This window comes from Petromyzon marinus, chromosome 35, assembly GCF_048934315.1.
Source record: "Petromyzon marinus isolate PM22_M1 ecotype Great Lakes invasive population chromosome 35, UKy_Petmar_22M1.pri1.0, whole genome shotgun sequence".
Classification (NCBI taxonomy): domain Eukaryota; kingdom Metazoa; phylum Chordata; class Hyperoartia; order Petromyzontiformes; family Petromyzontidae; genus Petromyzon; species Petromyzon marinus.
Genome location: NC_133701.1, coordinates 6,910,799 through 6,938,430, shown reverse-complemented (window position 1 = coordinate 6,938,430; position 27,632 = coordinate 6,910,799). Strand labels below are relative to the sequence as shown.

The 27,632-nt window shown below is 41.4% G+C and overlaps 1 protein-coding gene across 5 annotated transcripts; it reads left to right on the top strand.

Annotated features, from left to right (window-relative positions):
• Nucleotides 1–616: 616 nt before the first annotated feature.
• Nucleotides 617–27,632, top strand: CCDC24 (coiled-coil domain containing 24). 5 transcript variants are annotated; one of them, XM_076071891.1, is made up of 8 exons: nt 617–713; nt 3,119–3,305; nt 7,278–7,459; nt 12,072–12,311; nt 12,736–12,840; nt 16,783–16,837; nt 17,502–17,562; nt 22,053–27,632. In XM_076071891.1, the coding sequence occupies exons 2-8, from the start codon at nt 3,126–3,128 to the stop codon at nt 22,241–22,243; spliced, it is 1,014 nt and encodes a 337-aa protein (XP_075928006.1). In that variant the 5' UTR covers nt 617–713; nt 3,119–3,125; the 3' UTR covers nt 22,244–27,632. The 5 variants fall into 5 exon arrangements, with proteins under 5 accessions (XP_075928006.1, XP_075928005.1, XP_075928007.1 ...); XM_076071890.1 differs by having other exon boundaries at nt 637–832; XM_076071892.1 differs by having other exon boundaries at nt 638–832; nt 17,502–22,168.

Here is a 27,632-nt window from a genome sequence, read left to right as displayed (position 1 = left end):
GCTACAAGATTTGATGATACGGACCTGACCACTCAATTTCCCTGTACAAGAATACGGGGTAACCCGTATGGGTTTGACACCTATGCAGCCAGCTATGGCTCTAGGAGTCTAGGGTTTGGTGTTACATGTTGTTTATGTCGTTTATTGTGAAAATTCGGTTACAGTTCCTATGATCACTGTTACATTGCTTTTATGGCTTTATTTTGGTGATTTCGAAAAGTTTTTTGGTTTGACCATGTTTGTTTGTTGTAGTACGGAGTTAGACTGATGGCTTTAATCTTAGTTGTCTTGTGGTTGTTGTTGTTGTTTGACTTGCATCCCACTGGGATTTTTGCACACAGCGTTGATGTACGGTGCTATTTCAGGAATATTTTGATGTTTTTTTTCCTGGATTTTCTGTTTGCACAGTCACATAGTCACTTTAAGATGTTTTCTTGTTCATCTTTTTGTTTTTTCTTTGTTGCGGTTGCACCCGATTCAAGAGCCGAATGGGCTCACAGGGCTATACCAATTAAATGAAACTGGAAACTGGAATGCATGCGTATTATAATACCGTACATGTAAATAAAACCAGCAGGCTCTGGGTGTGTGTCAATAAAGTTGTCCCGTCTCCTCCTCCTCCCCCCCCACAGCGCGCTCTCAATAAAGTTGTTCCGACCGTTGCCGCGGTTACGGACGACGCCGCTGCGCGCTGGGATCAGCTGACACCGCGGGTACAAATCGTCTTAACATTTTACAAGATTTATATTTATTGTGCACGGTGGCTGCTTTATTGATGCTTTAATTCGAAGTTGTTGTTTTTTTGCGCTGTCTGCTGAGCGCGCCCGCGCAGGTGAGTGTGACTTCGTGGCCAGGGCACTGTATGCCACTGTAATGGTTTTACTGTTCGTGTACAGTCCCCTATTGTCGATCCACTGCTGGATGAAGGCCTCCTTCACGACCGTGCGGGTCGTCGGGGGTTGCGTGAGCATACTTCACCACGCTAGTCACTGCGGGTCTGGTGAAGTCGGGGGGCGTATGCGTACCGTACGTGGGAACATATAATTACAGTACAACACTATTTTTCTGGTCTGTCTTCTATCCAAAACCTACACCAGCAGCAGCCTATAGCACCTGTGATATGCATGGTGATCGCCCATCCAAGCACTATCCAGGCTCACGACTGCTTGGCTTCAAAGTTGCCCATATTCCAAATGATTTGGTCAATGGACCACATTTCATCATTCATTTATGACATATCGTCGTCAATCCGTTATCATTAACCCATCGTGTTCATAGTCATTATTATTCCATCATCCATCTGTCCCTCCATCATGAACACGTTACGTTAGTTACAACAGACACAAACAACATGAGTAGAGTGATAATAATCGTAGAGGGAGCCCTGGTCCGGCGAGTTGCGATTTCAATTAAAAACAAGGAAAGAAAAACCCAACAACAATAACAAATAACCTGTGTGCTGTACAATATAAATGTACCGATGTATAATACATACACGACTGTGTGTAGTGTGCTTGTTTGTGTGCAGACCAACAAACAATACGCATTGCAGTGTGCTGTGTAAAGATCGCGTGAATAACGCTCCTCCCTTCATAAGATTTACATAACTTAGAAATTATCCTAATACATTGTGTTACAAATGGAATATTACATAATGTAATCGAAAGTATACAGTATGGACATACTTTATACATCGGATGTATTATGTAAACATTGTATAATATCTACAGTGCATTATAAATATTGCACGTAGATTGTTTTTATGAATTTGTCATGCCACCTAGTGTGACGAAATCCGGTGCAAGCCAGGGTTTTACTTTATTGATGGATTACTGTTCAATTTTTATGTAAAGCTTTCGTGACTGCAGGGATTCATGTTATTGGTTCTTTCGGTAAAGTCACGTAGTAGGGAAACAATAAAATAATAAAAATATAAAACAATAAAATTCTCACGACGTTTCGACTGCAACACAAGCAATCATCATCAGGTGTGAAAACCACAATAAGGAGGCCTTCAAATTTTCTTGTTGTGGTTTTCACACCTGATGATGATTGCTTGTGTTGCAGTCGAAACGTCGTGAGAATGTTATCGTTTTAGATTTGTATTATTTTATTGTTTCCCTTCTACGTGACTTTACCGAAAGAACCAATAATATGATTACTGTTCAGTTACGTATTTACACATTCATTCATTTAGCGTTTGGTAAAATTATATTTTTCTGTTCTCATTCACGAAACATGCTCATGAAATTGCCCATGCATCACCCCATCAATTTTTCACGATCAGTCCATCATTAATTCATGAGTCCATCAGTTAACCATAATCATATACACAGGATCTCACTTATCAATGATTTTCCATCAGTTCATCTTCAACACCATTCATCTTTTTTTCTGTCACGTGGCAATGGAAACATATACAGGGGTACATCGAGTTTTTATACCCAGTCAAAAACGTCACTGGATGCGGATTAAACTTTTGCCATCGTCCCCCTGAAACTTCATGTAGTACAGTACCGACAAGGTACTTGGATTGTGAGGGCTATCCCATTAAAATTATTTAAAATGATACGGAATTGCTCCTCTTCATTGATGTTAAGGTATTATATTATTAATACGTTTAATTTATTTTACCCCACAAAGCATTCTTGTGATCTGTAAATATACACCAGATGTAATCCAAGACTGAGGCATATGCATTTCACTGTCGCATAACTGACATACGTTGCACATTTTAATCACTCTAACATGACCGTCGCTCATGCGCTCCTGATACTCATGCATGAAGGGGTGCCGTGGTGACTAGGAGATGTTAACTATCTCGCCTGGTATACGGGAGGTCGTGGGTTCGATCTCAACCCTGAGACCTGTACATTTGGAGTTTGCATGTTCTCCCCGTGGTCGTGTGGACTTTTCTCCAGGTCCTCCGGTTTTCCCCTCCACATTTAGAACATGCATGTATCGTATTTGGCTGCTATAAATTTCTACATGATAAGCCACTTCATTGGGCTATCATTTGTAACCAGGTCACTTCTGAAAAAAGCTATATAGCTCTTGGGCCTTACCTGGTAAAATATTTTTCATGTATATAAAGGTCGCTTGACTGCTCTATTTCCAGGTGAGCGATGGCTAGGTGGGCTGCCCTATCGCCCAACGCGGAGGCATCTTCTGCGGAGTGGGAGCTGAGGCCTTCTTCCTCTCTGTGGCTCCTGATAGAGGAAAATGTACCCCCCGCAGAGCGGGAAGAGGTCAGGGCCGCGCTGGGAGATGGTGCCGTCACCTATAGCCAGGAGCTGCATGCAGAGGTGCCCTACTGCTACTTACACCTGCACTCGTTTATGTTTTTACTTTAAATCAAGTTAAATTACATTGACGTGAATCAATGATGCCTGTTGGTGTCAGCCCATGAGCTTTGATTACACTAAAGTGTTGAACTAAATGTGTGATGGACATCAGACATACCAGACTATATCAGGTTCACAGTTGTTCTTTATGAGGCTAAAAAGGTCGATGGCAGAATGTTCTGTTGTCAATAAGGCATTTACGAATTCGAGATAATATAAAATAAATGTTGTACGTAATAAATAATCTGGGGGGTGGAGTGATGGTTAGTTAGTGCGCTGTGCTAGAAACTCAGCGATGATTTTGATTCCTGATCATGGCAAGTGGTGAGTGACACCTGATTCTGCCCTGTCTCCCTTCAACCAAAAATAACCAACATGATAGAATGGTAAAATAACCCATGTGACCGACACAGCATTGGAAGCCCTTCATCTAACTATGGATTCACAAAAGATTGGGAATTATATATAATTATTATTATTAAACAATCCGGACTGTTGAACATTTTACAAAGATTATCATATTACCTGGAGGGTTTCATTTGCTCTGCCTCAATAAAATAGTTGATTTTAACGTGGGGACATTTTTGGCATGTGTTAATATTAATAAGCCAAATTACTGTCAGTTGTGTATTCCAGCGAGTACATGAATGATCCAAAACGTGGTGGAAAGTGATATTATAAATATATACAAAAAGTCAAAATGCATTTTAAAATAACATAAAGTATGGCTTGGTAAACATACCGTGTTGTCTATTAATTAATCCCAACTATATTCATTATAAGTTGGCATGGATTATTACAAAGGTTTAAGGAGAGTTGATTTCTCTCTTACAATGGCTATGTATGTATGGTGAACTTCTTTCGAACTGTACGTAGCCAGGACGACAAACTAACCACGCAAAAAAACAGTTCTAAAGTAATTCGTTTTCAATCTATATTTAAAAGTGCATAGCTCCAATGGCCTGCCTAATATCGGAAGGAGGCGTGATGCAGTGATCATCTTTATTCAATGGTTAGCTATAGGCTGAAGTGCTATTTTAGAGTGGAGGTATTTTATCGTCAGAGTTTGGGTGTCTTTGCAATGTGAATGTGCTGTGGGCGGCTCAACTAGGGGACAGACAGACAGGGTTTAGTTGCCATAATGTGTGCAAAGAAACAAGGGCTCTTTGTTTTGGATAGTGAAACCAATGAGGACATTGATCAGGCCGACAGTTAGTGGGGAATTCTTATTACAGTATTTTCTTATTTATTTTTGCCCCCCGCCCATCCCCATTTAGAGTTATCTGTCGTCAGTCTGTCATGCAACATGAAATGATACCACTCCCTTAGTCCAATTTCTTCTTTCACTTAAATTATAGCTGGAAAGTTGAAGGTTTCACAGTCCAAAAATTCACCCTGTGGTTTTGTGTAATAGGCCCCATGCAAACACATTCATTTGCGGTTTGGTTTACAAATTTAAGCTCTAATCAGTAATTTATAAGATTCGTTAAATTTGAAATGGATTTTAAAAAAATGCATTTCATGGTACAATAAATTTTTTATATACAAACCCATCGCAGTGATGCAGTAAAATACATTTTAATTAATTTCATCATTTGTGTGAAAATGCTTCAGCAAAATTTATTTTTCTTTTCTTCTTTACTCCAGAATTTCTCAGAAATGGCATTTTTTGTTTTTTTTTAAAGCAAAGCTTTTTGTTGGCCCTTAACTGTGCACTTTTAAATGGCTGCAGTTGTCTGATTGCTGTAAGTTAAATACTGGACACTTTCCAACATGTTTCCAAAATTCTGAGCCACAAAGTAGAGTTTTGGAAAATAAGCCTTTACTTTCTGTGTATTTGTCCAAAAATAACATCAATAAATAGGGAGTTGCCCAAGTGCTATTAAGTGTGTTTTCAACATCAAGCAAACCTTAATAATCGTAAACTTTACATATTTCTTTTAGTTGAGAAAATGCCAACTTCAGACTGTTTTTATCGCCTTTAATCCTCCACAGCCTTTCCAAAACACGTTTTTGTTTCAAACCTTTCCACTAGCTATAGCCACAGAAATGAATAACCTCCCTCAAGCATGATCTGAACCTCGCAATGCTGCACTGCGGTATCAGCATGTGCACGTTCGGTTTTTTTGGTGGCCATTATGTTTTTTTTTCTTTAGTTTACTCCAGAGGACTGTTTTTTTGGGGTAATTTTAGTGAATATTGACCAGTTAGTGTCGGAGCTCATGGCAGATGGATGAGGTTTTGTCACAGACATTGGTTTCAGATGGTGAACAATTCGAGTGCGATCTGGATTGGTATTTCCCCCAAGCTCTTTGGCTTAAAATCCTCAAATTCTTGAGTTTTCACAAATCCTCAGATACACAGGAAGGGGTTTCATCACAGATATTAAAGCTGCCACTGCAGTGTATCCTCCGCCATCACCAGTTGCGTTCGAAATTACTCTCATCTGATTTTTTTAGTTAACCTTGTATAGGCATTGATGGATGGTATTAAATAGCATTCGAAGAAACACATGGATATTCTTTATCATGGCCTTTTTCAATTGTACTTCCAGCCATATGCAAGATTTAATACACAAATCTGAGCCACAGAGGGACGTTTGTTTTTCACTCACATTTTCCACTCAAGACTCTTTATTTTTATATTCTTAGCTCTTTCGGTAAAGTCACGTTGAAGGGAAACAATAAAATAATGAAATATATAAAACAATAAAAATTCTCACGACGTTTCGACCATAACACAAACGGTCGTCATCAGGTGTGTCGGTCGTGAGAATTTTTATTGTTATATATATTTTATTGTTTCCCTTCAACGTGACTTTACCGAAAGAGCTAAGAATATGAATTACTGCAGTCACGAAAGCTTTAAATCAAGACTATTTATTTTATTTTCACTTGACATAAATCGTAACAATAGTGAATACAGGGCACAGCCTTCCACACAATTGAATTCAATATTATAGTTTGCACTGTTGTTTCCTGAGTGAGCTTATAGCAGTTTCTAATCTGCACGGTAATAATGAATGGCGACGGCCAGCAGGTTCCTGCAACCAAAGATTGCTGCTGGATTTTCTGGCTGTCTCACTGAAATGATGTTAAGAAAGGCAATTTTATTTTCTGTACCCTTAAAAATCATGCCTCTTATACAACTTAGAGTATGTTTGTTGAATTTATTTCGCACCGTACGTCACCAACGATGCTTATCCGAGGTACAAGAGGACCACTGACCTTAATTGGCCTGCAAGCAACTTCGGCAGTTAACACTAACGTTTCATATGTACAATGTTGTGGAGCTTTGTTTTGTGTATTATTAATTCAATGTTGAATATGCAGTAGAATGTATGACTCATGCAAAGTGTATGTCCAAAGTAATGGTTGAATAGACATGCTCGAAAACGTCCAGTTCTTTTAACGTCCTCACGATGGTCCAATCTTCCACGCCTAACCGATCAAGACAATTCTTGCAATTCACTTTACCTACTTTACATGTGAATGAATATGTGGGTAAACGTGAAAAGCTGGCCCAATTGTCAAAGACACCTTAGGTACATAAGTGCGTGGTAGTTGGCAGATGCCAGTGCAGCACAATAAATTATTGTATGGTATTCTATGGGTCTTTCGGAAACGTGATATTTTAATATTTTTTCTTTCTTCATGGCTTTACCGAAAGACCCATAGAATATGTACTCCTGCAGTCACGAAAGCTTTCAGTAAAGATGTATTGTATGGTACTTATATGCTCCTCCGAAAAACTGATTGCTGTTACCAACCCGTACTGACTACTGGTGAAGTATGGTCAAATCACCCCCAACAACCGGCACAGGCCTTCATCCAGCACTGGATTGACAAAACGGCTGTCATCACGCTGCAATGTTAGAGTTTAAAGAAGCAGGCGGGCGTGGGCGCATTAATCCTTCCCTTTGCCATCACGCAGATGCAGTGCTTGTTGGAGATTTGGAGGGAAGTATGCTCTGAGAACGGAGCGATCCAGGACACCGTTGTTCAGCAATCCCGACCTCGCCCGCTGGCCGACCCGCCAGCTGTGAAGGCCATGCTGCGGCAGGAGATTCGGCTGCTGCTGCTTGGCCTGCGAGAGAAGGCACGCCAGCATGGACGGTATGCAGACGCTCGCCTTCCGGCTACAGCGAGCCCAGCCAGTCCGTGTGTCTGGAGCAAGGCTTGACAGGAATCGATGGGTTGTACCACTCCGAAAGAGGGGGCCATGAGCGGGGGTGGAAAGTGATTGGTGGGGACAGCACAAAACCCAAGTTAAGATAAACTGGGAGCGATGGATGTTTAGGAATTCCAAAGTTGTTGCTGCAATGGAGAAAAACAAACCGTGCATCCTTCCTTATGCCAGCATTCGTGGAATAAATCATGGTTCTGCTGCTGTGTAGAATTAACCCATTGAGAAGCTACAAGTATACGAAAGTAGGCACTGTGGTTTTTGCAAAACTCCTATTGTGCTGTATTCCAACATGTTTCTTTTAATTCAAAATAAAATATGAATGTCTAAATGCATAATAGACACATAGACTATTAAAATACTTATTTGTATCATGTTTGATGCACTCTAAACAAAGATTCATCTCCCCAAAAAAGTATCTGTTCTAAAGTTATTATTTGTTTTACTTCACCTAAAAGGAATGTATTTACAAAAGCCAGTCTGAAAAGCCTTACCTCCTCTTAAAGTAATATTATATGTATGGTTTCCATGAAAAATGTGGATGGAGGCTGCAACGGTGGTACAGTGGTTAGCACACTGCACCATAAATCTGGGGGTCTGAGTTCAGTTGACGGTCATGGCCAGGGGTTGGAAACCTGCGACTCCAGAGGTGCACGCGGCTCTTTAAGGACTGCTTTGTGACGATGATTATGAAGGACCACCGTCTCGTATTCAGATGCACTGCGGCTCTTGAAATGGGTGCAGAGACAGACAAATATTGAGCCTTTATTTTTTTTTTTACCAAATTTGAAAAAATGGCTTTTCTTTTGTTATTTTGGTTGCTGATCTCTGGCCATGGCCAACATCAGTGTCGAGTGATCATCTGAACTTGTCCTTGAACCCCTTCCCCCGACCTCCAGACTAACCAAACTCCGCAACCGACGTGGCACGGAGGCATTCATTGGACATTGATTTGACAAATAATTGTTGATTCTTTTTTTGTATTATTTGCATATTATGGTTATATAGGCATACATAATCAGATACCTCAATCTCCCACTTATACACATATCTACATTTTTTATTTGGATCTTTCGATAAAGTCACGTAGATAGGTTCAAATTAATAAAAATAAAATAAACCAAAAAAAAACTACAACGTTTCAATCGCAACGTTGTAGTTTTTTGTTTATTTTATTTTTATTAATTTGAACCTATCAACGTGACTTTACCGAAAGACCAAAAGAATATGAATTCCTGCAGTCACGAAAGCTTTAAGTCAAGATATCTACATTATTTATCTATCTTGTGTCAACCTCATAAATCATGGGAATATTCAGCTTCATTCCTGGAAATTCCCATACAGCTGCTCACATTTTAACACCAATTCATAATTATCCTTCCTCTTAATATACCTTGATTACCTTTCCATTCTCCCTTTCAGAATCAGCGTCATAATGCTCCTGCTGACTATCTTCATAATATGCCGCACGTATATTATGTTAATGTTAGACTTCCAAAGAAATTCCTCCTGGTAGCTGTTCTCTCAACGCCTCATTCTTATTCTTATCACACCGGCTCACACTCCATCCTCCTGTCACACCACTTCTCAACTGCATTCAATCTTGTTTTACCTTCTATCAATAAGTAGTAAGCGCAATCTGTATTCAGTGGTAGAATACATATGGTAGGTAAATATTATAGCACAGTTGTTTTTGTGCTCATTCAAAGTATACCATGTGTTTGCGAGACAATTGCGTAACAGAAGCATGCATTAGTAGATCGACTGTTATTGTGACTAGAGGTTGCACGCGCTGGCTGTAACCCCCTTTGGTCCCCCACGTTCCTCAAATCCCTCATCCCTCCCCTGGATGGTTTTTCTGGGTGTGCCGGTGTACTTTTTATAGAACTGTTTTCAATCAACTGAGAGAGAAAACAAGCGGTAGCAAGCAGCCTTGGACGAGTGGCGGTTGGCAAAATACAGCCTCTTTAAAAAAAAAAGTTTTAATGTGAGATACATGGGATCATCCTCTTCCATAGCTTGAACACATTTGTGGTTCATGTGGTTTATTGGCCAAGTGTGGATAATAAAACAACATTCTGTTCTGACAGCAAAGGTTTAGGGATTATTTTGCATTCCTTTGAAAAGCTATCCTCCTGCCACTGTGGCCTCCACATACACACACCGGCTGTTTTTTGGAAGTTGGTCAGCCAGACCTGCGACCGCTCACTACCCTTTCCTTGTTACCCCAGGGCTATAGCTTTCTACAATATGGAACTGCCAACAGTTGTGTAACTAGAGCCATTCCCTGGGGCCAGGGAAATGAGCAGCCATCGGGGGTTCCCTTGCCTACAAGGGGTCCCAACAGAGGTGCTGGGCAGGAGGTGGTCTCCAAGTGACACGTTGGGCTAGGTTAAGGAATGGCGAGTTAACGGGGCAGGCACTCTTGGCATTCGTTTTATGACAGATGTTAAAGTTGGCATGCATTTACTGCAGGCAAACTTGGCTGGCATTTAACCTGGCACTTGTGTTTACTGCCCCAGTCCACCTGGTGTGTGTTTGGAGGTTTCAGTGGAAAGAGTGTGATCGATTTTGGAGCTGGATCTTTCTAACTCCGGGTTGACATTTAAAAATGACCTTTTTAATACGATGAACAGGAAAAATGTTCTGAATTTACCAGAAATCTACTTTAATGTCACCACCCTTTCATAAATAGACTGTAGGGGATGTTTTTTTCAGAAATTGTTATTTCAAAAAGGGTTCAGTCTTTTTTTTATTGAACATTCAGAATATAATTCCTGTAATAGTGTGCACATATTTACCGCGACCAGAACAAAATTGGCCTTGTATCTTGGAAAAATGTGAAATACATAGAAGTGAATGCCTAGATTTTAAAGACCGGTGATTTTGATCACGCAAGAATCTATGGCTTTTTTATACCTTTGATCATAGCACACAGGGGCGGAGCCAGGGGGGGTGACAGGGGTGACATTCTGCGCATAAGTGTACGACACTCGGTCTGGCGCACTCCGTGCAACTGCATTGTCAGAGTGTGTCGCCAACCGATGGCGTCTAGTTCAACAGCCTGACTCTCTAATCATTCTTGAAATTAACATTTGTTGAATGTCACCCCGGTCTGAAATCCTGGCTCCGCCCCTGATAGGACACATACACATTTGGCTGGATGAGGGCACTCATTGCACAGTCTTGTCCACTCACTACAATCCTCAGGGTCCAGGATAAACATCGCACCTCCTGGCTTAGACATTCCTCGAAGACACCGGTGTGACCATTAACTGTATCGGAACATCACAGACTGATGCGCACATCTCTTTCATGAATGGAAATTAAAGGCAAGCCACAGTACGACTATGGCCATGCAACCCACACTATAGACCATGTCGTAAACCACTGTCGTCGCTCCTTCAGGAAAAGCAAAACTACGCCAACTCTCTCCTGAAGCCCTCTCTCATGGCTGGCATACCTCGACATTGACATTTAGCTCCTGAATGTATTGCCATACTCAATAATGCAAAGAATATTTCACAGGCTTTTGCCGTTTAAACAATATAATTCTCTATGGTACTCATCGTGCATGTTTACAATCAGAACTGGAATTTTACTGAGAAGGTAAATTATCCAAACTTTGTAAATACAGTACTTGATTTTTGTGGCAATTGTACAAAATATGCCATGTGCAACTGGGCACATGGAAAGAATTTAGATTGCTTACTGGCAATTTTTTTTACATGGATGCCATCATAGTCCCAATTACCAACAACAATCTGCTTTTGTGTTGTAATTTTATTTCAAAGACTTCTCTGCCATTTATCTCCCTCAACATGTACCGTTTCTATACGATTCGATGGCAGGGATGGCAGGCCTTATGCTGCAAGAGATAAGGAAAAAAACCACAAAAATAAGAACAAACATAGCTGCCTAATGATTTACAACCAGGCATACAAACATAAAAACAGATGGTATCTAGTGACTTAAGCAGCACTGCTGTTGCTCATAGTGTACCACCACCAATATTAATGGGTGCTGTAAGTTGCTTTGGCGCACAAAATGTCTTTACCGTATGCTTACATTCCACATCACTGCAGTAAATGCCCTTTATAGTCAGCTGCAGGGCTGACATTGATTCTATTACTCATCCAGATACCCTTTTAGAATCTAATTATCTCACTTGTTACATGGAGTCTTGTCAAAATCTGCAGCCTGGGCATTGGACCCCTTCTCACTCACTGTCCCCTGTATGCGGTTCCAAGGGTGGAGATAATATTTATTTGCAATTAGTGGTGGTGATAGGCTGTCAAGTGTGACTTCTACATATATATGGCTATGAATTGATGGAGGCATGGGCTGACATTCATGGTTAAAAGTCAACCACTGCATTGGTGATATACGTCTATTAAAAAAAAAATGAAAATACAACTTTAGACCCGTATGCCACGAAAGCGAGTATCTTATTTTTTTTAATGTAATTACAGCAGCGAGAGGTATCAAGTTAAATTTAAATCCTTGATGTGCATTAATCGCTAAGAGTTGTTCCTATTGCAGGGATGAAACGGAAGTGATGTCGCGGTACAGTCAAGAAGTGGTGGAATTTGCAATGGACACACAGTCGCCCAGCCTTCCTGTGGCCTCACAGGCTCTTGGGTCCTGCAAAGATTCAGGAGGCGGCTCTGCCGGCAGGCAGAAGCTTAGGCACCCATCCACTGGCGGAATCCTGAAGGACCCCATTCATCCCAAGTGGGGGATTGTCAGGCCACACACAGCACCAGTGCCACAAGAACTCAGGTACATAGAGGACAAAATTATGGCCTCTTAGTACTTCATTATTTTAAGCCTCTTGTGCTTTGATCAATAAACAAAATATTGTGGCGCTTGCAGGACAGGCTGTAAAAAAAGCAAACTTTTGTATAATGTCTATTAAACTGTTCTGAAAAATGTATCTTAATTCATAGCCAGTACTGTATATGCACATAACATTTCTCTACAGTAGAGTATATGGTTAAAGTGGTCAATTGAAGGGATATCAGTAGCTCTGTAATGTGCTACCATGAACCATTGGCTAATACAGAGTGATGTACTGCTCTGGTAGAGATAGTGGGATTCTTCCATGACATGTCACTGATAGCACAATTTTGGACCAGTGTCGGTACTTTATATCAATGGACATTTCTGTAAATATGTTGGCCACTAATTTGGGATTATCCAACAGGCCCTTGTCGAGTCTGTCGATGTCTTCAAACCTGCCAGACGAAGTTGAGGCTCTGAAGGAGAAACTCAATGTGAGCCGCATTGATGAGGTGATCGAACATCTTCGGTGAGGCATAGACACACACACATATGCACAGCACATGCAGCAGCAGCAGCAGCAGCAGCAGCAAAAACAAAGCCAAGATTCCCCCATGTAATGTACATAGACTCTTAGGCTACGTGCTTTTAACAAGCACCCATCAAAGTTCGTCATCGTGGATGAGTGGTCCTGTTGCCAGCACCAGCCTTTGTCTCCCCATCAGTGGTAATCACACATCACACAAGGAACTCATTTAAGGCTGAGTCAACCGAGAGGATGTTCAGGATTGTTCAACAATAGTCCGTGTGGATGAAAGAGGGGTGGAGGGGCACCTAGGACTCATTCAGATATCACTCACCACTGATGTTCGCCGTTGCCAGGAATCGAACCCAAGTTGCAGAGTTTTGTAGCACAAAGTGCTAACCACTGTGGTCCCGCACACGTATGCATGCGCGCATCACACATGCATGCACGCACATGCGCAGAAGGGTATAAGTGGCACAGAAGTTGCAGCAAGTTCTCGGCAAATGTACTTGCACATGTTCTTTTGTGAATTCAGTAAATCATTTGCAGGGTTTCGTCAGATATTGGACCACAAACGGGTGCATTTCCACCCTGGTGATAATTTAAAAACGCTGAGGATAAAATGATGCACGATCAGCAGAAAACACCAGATGACCGCAAAGCCATTTCTCATTAAATAAGTAAAAATGCTAATATCTCAATCCGATACACATCCAATTAATGACTGAAAATTATTGCAAAATTGCCTTTTGTTTTTGCTGTCAAAATCTAAATTATGGCAGGCACAACATGGGCTGCTTCCTAACATGTTATGCACAATTACTTCAAACACGAACAATGTTTTCTCATCAAATAGTTACTATCTTTTTCTTTGTTTTGACTTTGCCGTACCAATTTGGAAAGTGAGTCAACATTTGTCATGAAAATGTAATGCCCTCATTTTAACACTCCCTTAAGATTCACACGGCCATTTTAATGCACATTTATGGCCATTGTAAATGAAAAATATATATTCATAAGCTATTTTCACGATGTTACATTGTTGACTCTAATAAATTCAACATCAGCAGTATAAAATAAACTATATATTCATAAGAGGCAACATTATACCAAAGGATGAACGCAAGTAAAGTGGGTAATCATTTCAAATCTGTTTTCTTTTTTAATTACACTTTAAGGCCTTGTTAGCTGCCCTTCGTGAATCTTATTTGGCAGGTTCCTTAAAAGTATTTTTTTTTGCTTTTGCTCTAGGGCAGCGTTTTAAAGTGGAACATTGCACGCACACTGAGCAGTTATAGAGCAGGGGTATAGAGAGTAGTGTAAGGCGGTAACAGGATCAAGGGTAAAGCTGTGCCTGCGAGCTGTGAGTGAATACCATGTGCTGCACATTCAGTTCACCCCGCATGGCTCCGCTTTACCACAAACTGCTATCTCAAGTGACTTTTTTTCTGGCCGCAGGACAGAAACACATCGACTGCACGGCTCCAGCCCAAACATGTCCACATGTGCACGGGGGGGGGGCGATTTGATTCACGTCATTTATTTGTCACTGAGATATACAGCCTAATGTGATGTGACTAATTGTTATCTATAGCCCTGTGGGTGTGCAGAGGGTTGCGTGTTATTTTGACTGGCCTGCAATGACAGTGCACAGTCAAGACGGATTAAAAATACTCAACGTGAAAACACGTTCTAAGCAACTTTTTGAAGACGATTTACAAATTAAGTTGTATTCGCTTTTCATGGTGCAATATTCTCTGAAATACAAAAGTATAGGCCGAGTTGGTGTTGAATAGTGTAGAACTAATGATGTTAAATTGCTACATATGAGCGAGGGTTTTTTGTGATAATGGGTTAGTGGTAATATAAACATGAGTAATATGAAACAGGTTTTACCATTTACTCAAGGCGCAGGGCATTTTAGGTCATTACATAAATATACCTTTGTGAGTATCCACAAATGTGTTTTCTGATTAAGGTGTATTAAAATGACATTTCAATAAAGTTATTAAGCATGCAACTTGACAACCTCCTGGAGTAAGTCCTTGCAGCAATTACAACAATGTGCTGTGTTTAATAAGTAATGCACTTCTTTGCTTCTTCCCACATTTTCATTACATTTGTACTCTTGGCATCGTGGCATGTGAAGTAATAATATTAATTGAATAATGTGTATAGCCTTTTGTCAATCTACTACTGGATGAAGGCCTTCTTAGGCAGTGTTGGTCATGGAGGTTTGTTTAAGTGTACTTTGCCGTGCTGGTCTGTGCAGGTTTGCGAAGAAGGGGGAGCCAGTATTGGTTTAGATATCACTCACCCGAATGTTAGCCATGGCCAGGAATCAAACTCAGGTCTCCAGGTTCATAGTGAAGTGTGATAATCCATTTCACGACCTTTTCAATTGCAATATCTCACACGACCTACAGTACACAAATCAAATGTTTTGTCACAGGGCAGTCAAAGTTATATTTTTAATTCTCAGAGATGGAATTCAGCCCAATTAAGTGAAAAACAAGTTTCTCGTGATTTTTAAGCACTCCTTGATAACCAGCCTGAATCTACACTTGCGAACATAGTTTAATCATGGGTGGCTACCTGGATTTGAGCCCAGAATCTCAGGAGTGCCAGCTGAATTATCTTTGATCTCTGAGAAATCACGTATTGCACTTTTCACCAATTTAGCAAATATAAAGAAGGTAATTTTTACATCTGGATTGGTGTACAACAGCTTTTTGGAGAAAGTAAATATATCAGTAAAACATTCAGAAACCTAACACCCCATTATTGCAATTGACTTTTAGCAGAACTAACCATCCCACACTTGCCTGTTGGCCAATGCTTTAGATGGTAACTGTAAAATGCATGTGCAATTTAATCTGGAAATGATGCTGACTTTGTGGAATGTTGCCGTTTTTTATTTTGTCCCAATTAAAAAAAAAAGTATTTTTTGGAGTGCATAAGGGATGTGAAAAATGAGTCCAGAAGCTCTGCACAACATTTGGAAACCTTTTAGTACAGTGTGGTACATATTGAAGCGTAATTAAATCCCAACCTATGACTTTGGCAGCCGACAAAGATGTACATTGTTACACAACTGACAGAATCTGCAGTGTCAGTGAAAAGCCAGCTGGCAACATGAGCACTTCTAAAGAATGAACCAGCAAATGAAAAAAAAGTGTTTTCATTTGGCAGCAACTGAGGAAATAAAATGAATTGCCAATTGTTGCGCTGGATTTTCCATTTTTTTCCCCAAATGCAGACTTTGACAATGACCATCAAAAAATTAAACAATCTTGCAGTTGCACAAATATTATTTGAAATTGGTTTTGAACGGTCTTTTGCAAGTGTCAACATTTCGAAGATTGCGTGTCAGAATTTTTCAATAGTTTACGAATGGTAAATTGGCAGTGATGAGGTGGAAATGCCTTGTATTATTTCTTAAACCAACGTAAAATGTTTACACGACACTAATCGTATCATATATTTCATCACACATGACATTACTAAATTATTGATGTCAGATGAAGGATGCCAATGTATTATACAGTGTTGGAGGTTCACATGGGGCATTCGGTGCATAGGTACAGAATGTTTTTTTCCTTGGTCTGCAGTTCTTTGCTCAAGTGCTGTTATGCCTTCCTGCACTTTCAGCGTAATTTTAGGCAGACAGAACCTAGGGAAATCCTCACTCGTGTCACGACCTGAAATTGAATTGAGGTCACTTGTCCAAGGGAAGGAAATGGCTCATGAGTAATTATGCCACCTTGTGTTTTTGCCTACAGAATGAGTACAGACCACCACTCCAAATAGGGTCATGGTATGCTTAATTATTTAGGTTATATGGAGCTGTGGACCCATTCGCTTCATACATATAATTTAATAAGAATGGTAAAGGTATATTATTCTCATAGGAGTTCATCTGTTCTGACTTAATGATGTTTGCAGGAGTTTGCTTAACGAAGAATGCAGTACTTTGGAGAAAGACATTCAAAGTTTACAGGTACAGAAAATCTAATGCATCGCGGCTTTTTCCCAATCACTTAAGCCCAAGCTTGTCAACCTTGCTAACCCCAACAAATGAAGAAAAGTCTATTTGCTGATGTATTACTTTGTTAAGTGGGACCATATAAGAGTGTCATTATTCACAGTATGCTAAACCATTCTGTCGTCGCTTTGAAGCGTTTTGTTTAACTGCCTTTGAATCTCTTTACAAAGACCTGAATCAAATCAGACAAGTTGGCGTTGATGGACAGTGTCTTCACTCTCATTGTGACTATAGCAAAAAAAAGTGGCACTCACTACTCATGAACAACACAGCTCTGTGTGTCATGGTTGTCGCCACAGCAGTGCGTTCAAGCGAGCTTAAAACCCATTAAAACCAGAGCGAACGTCTGTTTTTGTTGTTGCTTTTTTGCCATTGTAGTTGGACTCGAATGTAGACTGTGGGATTTTCAATAAATATGCAAACACCCACCCAGATGGGGAACAACGCTGAGTGCATGAGATGTGTGCAGTTTTGGGGGCCCAGGAACAAGGAGGCAGGCTTTGGGAAAGTGGGTCATGTTGTCTCACTGGTGCTATTTGGCAGCTAAAGAAGGTCCACTCCATCCCACTACCCCCCTCCGTCCTTTTCCCCTCCTGTCTTTGTCTCTCCGCAACCTCAGGAACACTTGGCGGAGGGGCGCAGGGGACCGGCATTGCCTAGGAATGAGCCTTCCATCACAGGTCTGAATCACTGCCACTTGAGCAGAAATCCACTGCAGGACGCATACGTCTTTCAACAGAAGCTTTGTTCATTTACTCTGCTCTTTGGTCTTGGGACAAATGCATGATTAAAAAGGCTTTCATGCTGCAAACGTTAGTTAAATTTTGCTACTTTCTGATTTTAAAAATATCGCTGCGTATCTTGGTGATGATAACTATAAACTCTTGTTTTTGTCAGCTATCAATTAACCATCTGCGTCTTGCAATATTTGCCTTCATCTACTTACCGAGTTCCGGCAGGAGAAATTCTGAAAAATTAAACGAGTTACGAGGTTCTATTTTACTTGTTCGCAGTGAGAGATATGCAGTGTTGTTAGTGGTCTTCATTTATATGTAGTGTCGTGGCACTTCCACGGATTTTATACAGCACAGAGTGCATAGGCACAAAGCCGAGTCTGTGGCAGTTGCCATGGCAGTATATCAGAGCCTGTATTGTCGTGTGCCATGGCGCTTGGAGCATGCTGATAATTCACTCAGAATCCCTTAAGTATAGCACTGCACCATGAAAGAAAAAAACGTACTTTGTGTGGTAGACATTCTGGCGTCTGTAAGATGGATAGTAAACGTCCACAGTGTATAACTTTTTAATTTTTACAACTCGTGGATTAAAAAAATATGGACGCTAACTTGAAAGCCAACACGTGTTTGGGCAATTCGTCTTGTTGTTTCTGCGGTAGCATTCATTAAAGAAAATGACTGGGAAAAAGTATTATTGAATTCATTTGGCATTTCAGTTGTGAAAACTTTTCAGCCAGTGGTGGAGACAGTATGTACATCGGCACTAACTTTCCTTCTAAAAAAAAATCGGGATATCACAGTGCAGCTATCTGCCCAAACAGCTGTCTGCAGTTATTTTGCTCTATCAAAATTCTTGTTCATGCCACTGGATATAGAATGGCCCTGCTTGTCACGAGGATGGATTCCTTTCTTGCCAGCAGTCCCGCTTAAAAGTGGCAAGCTGCATTTAATCGCGCGGCTGCGTGGTGAGTGTACACAGCATAACTTGAAATGTCTGCGTGCACAACAGGCAGTGGGATCTGCCTGCGTGACTGCCTCAAGTAAACCATCTGCGCACCGTTTACATTGCTTTATTTTAGACTCATGCCTTACCCTTTTACTTAAGTCGCGTAGCATATATATTAGGCATGTAACAATGCATTGATTAATCGATTCTGATGGATTCTTAATGTTGCATCGAATTATTATGTGTTGCAATTGATTACAATGTCACGTACAAATTATATATTCATGTTACATATAGGCTAATGGTGCAAACACAACTCTATGAATAAGACTGGGACGGGGTGGGGGGAATAATACAATGGTAAATACAAAACAAAATCAATTGATTATTGAGTATAATCGCGAGCCCTGGCTCGTGATAATTAATCAAATCACAGTGGGAAGGCGTTTGGGGGAGGATTTCTCGCTGGATGACTAATTCCTCTTTAGTATTGCAGCCCGGTTGTGTGGTTGTTTTAATTCATGATCACGAACAAAAGCGCCTCGTAAAATATTAAACCTCGAAATGCTAATTGATTTAAAATCGTATTTACAGCATTTACTTATCGCGAGAGTACCTAATTTCCAGCTTTGTAATGAATTATGTACTGTCAAGTATGTTTATGTTGGGACAGCCTCTTTAAAGCCTTTGTAGTCATTATCATCAGCATCATAAACCTCATGTAACCCATCATCATTGGACCTCCTTTGCCAGTACCAAAATATAATAACAGGGTTTTTCCCCTTTTGGCGTAATCTGGTCGAGCACCAATTGAGATTAGGCTCTAAAGAAAGCTGTCTCTGGTGTGGACCAATCCGTTTCAAGGACAATGCATATATTATCAGAGTGTGTTTTTTTGTTTGCATTTTGACTGCAAGTATTGTGGTTAATGCAGACATGAATCCTCGTAAAAAAGATTTCAGTTTTGTTGCCAGAAAAAAGGGGAAACCCCCCTATTATTACTGTCATGTAACCCGGTAGGAACCCACTGAGACGTCGACTCTTGACAGCAACACATTTCACTACAGGCCTGATACACGCAACTAAGGATGACTGAGAAAAATATAAGTATGCAAAAGAGTCCAGCACATTTCAAAAGCATACTAAACATCAAGCATATCCAATCAAGTATTGACAAATGAGAATTGAATACTTTAACAAACGGATTGCAGATTAAACCAAACGAGGTTAATAATAATAATAGGAAATAATTGCACTCAAACTTTACGAACAGAGTTTGCAAGTTTATTGTAGAAGCCTGGATTTCGACTGAGATATATTCACAGCATTTCTTCCAAGTCTGTTTGTGCAGTATCAGGGATAAATGATAATGCTCTAATTAGCACAGTTGCCTATGTACGATGCGAAAGGAAGTTCAATTAATATCTGGTGTTAACTTTCGGCACCTTATAGAGAGGTTTCGAGAACTTCTGTGGTGCGTTCCAGCACTCATAAGCACGAATCATTGTTCCAAGACATTTTCTATTCATCCCATGCCAAAACACTGTGAGTTTAGTGAAATTTTAAAACCAGGGGCCACATGGACCAAATTTGGAGCTTAAAACTTGGGCTATGGCATGAGCACATCAGGAAAACTCGTAGCTTCAACCTTGAAAATTTGAAGACATTGCGAATGAATTATGGAATTATATTACAGAGCCAGCCCAGGATATTTAAAATGTCCATTTCAAACTCGGCTTGGATAATAATTATTTTAATTTACAGCCCTTTGTCAATCCACTGCTGGACAAAGGCTGTCCCATGATGCATCAGTCATTGGGATTTTTGGATCATGATTGACCACGTTGGTCAATGTATTGGTGAAAGACGCAGCCAGTACCAGCTCAAATATCACTCGCCACTGATGTTAGCCGTGGCTGGAATTGAACTCAGGTTGCCACATTCATAGTGAAGTGCGCTATCTACCACGCCTCTGTTCCTACATTTGTATAAATAGCAAAGTAAAATAAATAACTGGTTGTTTTTTTCATTTTGCATAACCTGTGCTACGATAACAGGAGAGATAAGTCGTTCAAATATTATGAGCTACACCAAGATGAATATTTGTTCTACAAAGCAGGAATGAACATCACCCTCCCAGTCTTCTGGAACCAATTTGCAAGCCACTTGACTTAAAAAAAAATCTGCCTCATGATTCCACAGCTCAAGAATTACTTGCACACACCAGCCAGGCAAAAGGATGACATGATGTTTGTGTGGGGTCATGGTGGGAGGGCTTGGACTGAAATGTCCTGACACCAGGAATTTTAACAGCCCATGGGAGAACATGGCAGTGTTAAATGAGCAGCACTTATTGTGCTGTACTGAAGTAGTGTTGGTGAGCTTCACAAGCACTACACGTAATGTACAGTTTATTGGTCCTCCTGTCGGCCTTTAGAAACCCAAGCAAGAATAAGTATGTTTTGTTGAAACATGCCTTTCTCGTGCAAACACATTCGTGTGCAACACTGCTAATGCGGTGTTTTACTCAATTTACACGAAACGATGACATTTTGGTTTCCCAGGAATCCTAAAGTTCACCCACGACCGCTTTGCTATTGTCAGTTGAGACAGCTTGACTGTGACCGTGAGCAGAAAGGTCCAGATGGGAAACAGCTTGAGCTACACCATGTGGTGTCTTTTTGTACGTGCGTAGGCATGTCGATATGAATATACTCGTATTTTTTACACGTGTGCGCATGTGCGTGCATATGTGTGAAGTCCATGAGTGCCGAATTTTACTGAACAATCATTTTGTCCCTTCTAAATCTATTTTATTTTCAAGGGACACAAAAGACCTTCATCTCTACGCGGGCACAGGCCACAGTTTATTCACATTCCACATAAACATCAGACTTGGTTTTACAGTCACACAAAAAAGCATTAATGACATCATATTAGATGGTAATATGATGTATTGGTGACAGTTATGATTGTGATTGACACGTGTCGATTCTTAGGAATGCTAGAACGCTGAAACTTGTTACGAATATAGGCAAATTTCGATTTAAAGCTTTCGTGACTGCAAAATATAGGCAAGTCTATGCTTACAACTCGACACATACGAAAAATAACATTTGAAATTTGAGCCCACAAGAAATTGTGACATGGAGGTTGATTGTTTTCACTGATAGGGCACAATTGGCCTAAAGTTTTAGTGTTGTAATTATGCCGCTTAACACTTACAACTTTACAACCCCCAATCGTCGGTGAACAAAGTAAATCACCTCCCGTGGAATGTTGACGCAAAGTCGGTATACGGTAAAAAAATCACGCCCCTTCCCCCAGGTCGGTAGTACAATATGAAAATAGCTATTGCTTTCAAATTTAACCTAATTCGGTGCGATACTTTAAAATAGCCTATTCTCAGAGCGTCACGTCCCATGACGATTGTTTTCACACCCGCCTCCTGGCGTCTGTAACACTGCTTCCGTGCTACATGGAACAGAGCTCAAGGAGCAACGCAAGGTCCTGGAGAGTGATCTGCGGGTCATGTCAGCCGAAGAGAGGCCGTCGGCACCCGCGCTCACGACGCGCACACTCAGGCACGTGACATTGTTCTTCTTGGTGATTTTAGGGAAAATCCATGACCGCAGGTATGCGGATGCAAATGGACGTTTTTTTACGTTTCACTTTTAGTTCTGCATTTAGTCGCGTAGTTTTTGGCCGCTTACAGGACGCGAGTGTTGTTTTTGTCATATATACTTTTATATATATAATCTTTGAGGGCTGTTTTCAGAGTGTATGGTTCGCCTTTAAAGGTGAATTAACCAAAAAGCTCGTTCGAGATAATATTTGTAAACAGAAACCATTAGAAGTCCACTGCTATTTTTTGCAACATTACTAAATACAGACCGCTTTATTCGAGCTGGTGCAGCAAGTTAACGAGAAATCAGATGGTTTTCATTAATTATACAGTACCTTTAAACTGTAGCTATTTTGTCAGGACAGCTTCACGCTTGCATGAATAACCTCGTTCACGTAAATAGCTAAGAGGGAAATTGTCTCAGGCTCTTGTTTCCATGTTATTTTTCTCACTTCAGCCGTGTTGACAGGGTTCCTCACGCCGTTTCTGCCAGATCACCCGGTGAAGCGTTGGCCCCTAAAGCGGCGACGGTTCGACTGCCGCCACCCTCCCCTCTCACGCCGGACAACGATGAGTCTCCTGCAACTCAGCAGGGAGGATTCTACCCGGGTAGGCCACGTCCAGCGACCCCCCTTCGTCGTCCACACACAACCCAGGCTCCATTTAATCCCTCCGAGCGACAATTCGCCGAATCTCAGAATCCATCAGGTCCAGCACCTTCTGACGGACAACACTTGCAAGTGACTCCCAGCAGCCACGACGGGGAAGAGGAGGGCACCGATGGATGCGATACTGAGATAACGGGGAGTGGTGACACCCTGGAGGTTCGCACGTCGGCCGGTTTGGCTGGAGGGAGGCGGCCGCTGGTGTGTGCGAGAGGCATTCCGGTGCTGGCACCTCTGACAATGGGCACCCGGGCAGCGCTCACACCTATGCCGCATGCACGGGAGATGTCTGGAGCCCGGCTGTTGGTGCCCACGCCACCCAAAGGAGCCAGGCCGCTGGGAAAACATGCTAGGCCAGCACACAGGAACAGGATGACGCTCGCCGATGGAGTACCTTGATGGCACACGCTGCGTGCCCCTCTTACGGCAGGCTGATGTGGACTCGCAGGCCAATGCTGCATTCACAGTTGCTGCCGAGGGGGTCCCCTTGGCTAGACTACAGCAAGGCATTGAAAGCACTTCGGAGTTGCTGAGGCATTTAAGCGACCTATGCATGTGAAATGTTCAGTCTAAGATGTGCAGTGTTTATTTTTCAGCAGGTTCCCCTGCGGCTTACCTTTGTGGTCAGCATGCAACAGTAGCAAATGAGGTTGTTTTGAGACATCAGTATCTCCACCGGAGACTTTGAGTCACAGTTCGCTGTTGGTAAAATAACAAGCTGAGCTGCTGGAATTGCATTCAAAAGTAATTCGTCTTGATTAATAACTCGTTTGGGGCGTTCTATTAAGTAGAAAGCATTGCCATTGTATTGTTTGGAAGCTGTTGCTCTTTAAAAAAAATTGTGAATGCACTCTGTGAACATCAAGGGCTTAGGCAGAATTTGGATGGTGCTCTAATGGAACAGATTTCTTCTTAAGATCCTTTGTAAATATCACACCAGAACGAATTGGTCTCTATCAAAGCCATCTTGAATATATTTAATTGACGGTAGCTTTATTTGTCCTATCAGAATTCACATTTTTACTGCAGTATTGTTAATGTTTGCCACCTAGTGGGCAATCTAGAAAGCAGCATTCGGGTCTGTTAATCAAGCTTCAGAAACACCATGGAAATTGTACGTCCTAAGGCATGTAGTCTATCGCCAGCAATTTAAAACACTTATAATTACATTATACCCCATGAAACACAAAACAACATTTTTTTTGCTGTCTGGAAAAATTCATTTTTTCTATAAATTGTATACTCATCACAGCCAACATCTCTAAATTCCTCGGACCTCCCCATGGCCCATTCTTTCAGGTTTACCAGTATACCCAATTATGCTATAAACTACGTGGCTGTGGAAAATATGTAGGCGATTGAACCGATGCTCAAATTGTTAATGTCGGCCTCCGTTGAGGCTTGATGACCGGCATTTTAGATGCTCGCTGCCTGTGGGGCAGGCACGCACCCTGTATCTTGGCTTTGCCACACTGCATTGGGCGCCTGTTTATTCAGTAGTACCATTCGACCCGACATAGGGGGCAACGCAAGACCGCTGATGAGACTCGCAATCTGCTTGCAAAATAAAGAACGGTTACGGGTACGTTCTTGGAAATGTGTAAAGGGCCTTTTGTAGGGGATTGATAGGATACATGGTAAAACACTCGACACATAACGATGCGTTGATTCGTCGAATCAAATACATAGTATGCATTTGGAATGCTTATGCTACGTGTAGCAAATTACATTGGTGAGAATTTATACTAATACTATGTGAATGTAATACTGTATTGAGTGGGCAGGCAGGTATTAAAACTACAATGGCCTATGAACAATATAAAATTGAACATAAAAATTAGATAACAGAGTTTATTCTTTATTAAAATGATGACCCCAAGTCATGGAAATGCATAAAATCTCTGAGTAGGTGACTCATTACATGCCCTGTGCAAATTCCATATTTCCATTCAGAACACTCAATGACAGATTTTACTACTAATTTTGCTACATCTTTGTTGAACGGGTGATTCTGAGTCTTAGAGCACACGACTCGCAATCTGTGCATTGCAAGTTTAAATCCTGATGAGGGTTTCATTCAGCTATTCATGCCTTGGGGGAACGATAAAACAGGTACCACTTAATCAGAAATCAAGTCGTTTTATGGACACTGAGACACTATAGTAATTCCACCACTGGCTCAAGGTCATAAACATGTGATGAGCACTGACCCACACTCAGTTTACTGAGTAAACACTTCAAGGTTTGTTTGTTTTTTTGCCTGCCACGTCTAGCCAAATACACTGTCCAGTTTGCGAGTCGTCTCAATTACGGGATGTGGCCTTTAAAAACATAACACCATAGCACCGTGCCACGCGTATTCAATAGTCAGAAGATAATTGCCCTCAAGCCCTCTAAAACTCCCCCAGCGAACTGCAACTACCCCTGCCCCCTGGCCAACGTGCACCCCCAATTCGCTTCCTTACCCTTGCCCTTAGAATGAATGCTTGTGCATTTTTCTTCCCAAGCAACGGAAGGTAAATGGGTGTATATCCCAGCGGTGCCTGGAAAACCAGCAGCCTGTAACAGCCACCGCTTTGTATCTGCCATTAGTGCCTCCCCCTTACTTGCACCTCCAGCCTCCCCAACTATTTTTACATTCAAATGTATATATTTTTTCACCATCACTGCAAAACAGTCTTGAGCCACATTATCTGGAGTGCTTATTTTACAATTGTGCTCTCGGATTTCCCTAAACTGTTGCCAGAGTAAATACAGTATGTCGATGTACAGCTCCTTTGCCAAATCTGCTTCTGGATGAGGGCCTTCCCAGACAGGGCAGACCATGGGGGTTATTTAACTTTACTTCACCATACTTGCCAATGTGGGTTGGTGAAGGCGTGGAGCATTAATGTGGAACCATAAAAGTACAGTACTGTATTCCAGTGGATGTTGCTGCATTGCCCTTTGCTGCCAGCAACTTAGCCCCGAATAAATATCCACGAGTCTTTATAATGAACATATTATATAGATACAACCGTAATGTCTGAGTGAATTGGTCCATCATCAGCTAAAAAGTTGTGTGCTTTACTATTTGTGAGAGAGATGAAAGGCCATATTGCAAAAAATATACCCATTCAGTATGTGTATATATATGGAGTGGCACCCAGATGTCAAGTCACCAAAATAAAGACCTCGAGCCAGATGAAGGGATAATGTAAGAACACAACTTGGAGGTCAGGTGTCAACGTTACAATTGCTCCGTGGTCTAGCATAAGAAATAGGTGAGGTGATTTACGTATTTTTATTTTTAACTTCTTTTGCACCGTACATAGCCCACTGTGTTAAACTGCTGAAGCATAAACAGCAATGCCTAATTTTTACTTTGCCCAGAAAAGTATAGAATTCTCCAGACGTTTTCAAGCGCGGTCTGCTTGAGATATTTAGCCAGTGCACGCTGTAATTTTCCATATGAGGAAACTATACGGCGGTGTTTTGGTGTACATCTATATCTCAAACTCTGCCAGACGCTGAAGCTGCCACAGTTTTAGTGAACGTGACATCTGTTGAGCACAAAAGCGCCCGTGACCAATGCTCTGTGCCGCGATTATTAATGCACAAGGGGCGGCTGACGGGGGAGTTGAGAGTCCCTTGAATTGCAGGTTTATTGCTGTCGGGCTGGCGCTACTGCCAAAGCCACTTTCAGTCTTGTAGAGGACAGAGAAAAAAGCAATTGGTCACAGGCATCAGTCTGACTCTTGCATTGTTACTTTAGACTTTCGAGACTGTATAAGCGGGGAGATATTCACACACGTTACTAAGAAACCATCAATAGCATATATTAGCTGAATATCCACAGCCAGATTACACTCAATTAAGATCAGCACACATTAGGATGCATATGCACACAAGTACAACACTTTTCCAATGTATTAATACATGACTCTTTCTGGTACCAAAGACCCCCTATGTGCGTCCCAAATCAAGGACAAAGTCACCCTTCAAGGTCCTTCTGGACTCCCACCTGCCTATCTCTCGTTTATCATATGGCTCTGCTCGCCTCTTATGTGCTTTCATCTCAAACTTACCCAAGGGACTTCTATCGAGACCCCCAGGCAACCTTCTCTCATTGGCAGGTCACTCTTTCTCTGCTGTGTCCGCAACTCCCTCCCACTGATTATATTATTCACACCACTGAGAAAATTGTCCCGGTGCAATCCGGACTTAAGACCTTTTAATCTTGTCTACCTACGAGCAGTCTTAATTTGTAAATGTACCATAATGCCACACTTACCTTCTGTGCCTTGTAGTCTGTTAACGCCTCCACTACTGTCTGAAATAACCCCCCATCAAAGCCTCCCTTGCCAATGTGGTACCGTATAGTCAACCCCCAGCAGTGGATGGATAAAGGGTCATACATTGTTTCGTCATTTATTTTTCGGACAATACAGGTGACAGAGTATCAGCCAGTGGAAGGATAATGCCTGAGAGAACGACCGCTGAGAAGATGGAGTGATGAGAATAGCTCATGCGCGAGAACGAGATAGTTTTTGGGATTGCAAGATTGTGGCATTGCGTGGCGACGGCATGGGTAGGCATTCATCCAGCAGTGGAGAGAACAAGACTGCTGGTTATTTAGTGGCTGCTGTTGAATTATGGAGCCCCGAGCAGTTGTCATGATTATCACGTGGTTTGTTTTGAATCGCTTTGCTGTACAGAAATTGTTGTTGTGAATACTTCCGCATGAGGGTCTTGAGTTTCAGGTGGTTGACTAAAAATAAAAATGTATTATTCAAAA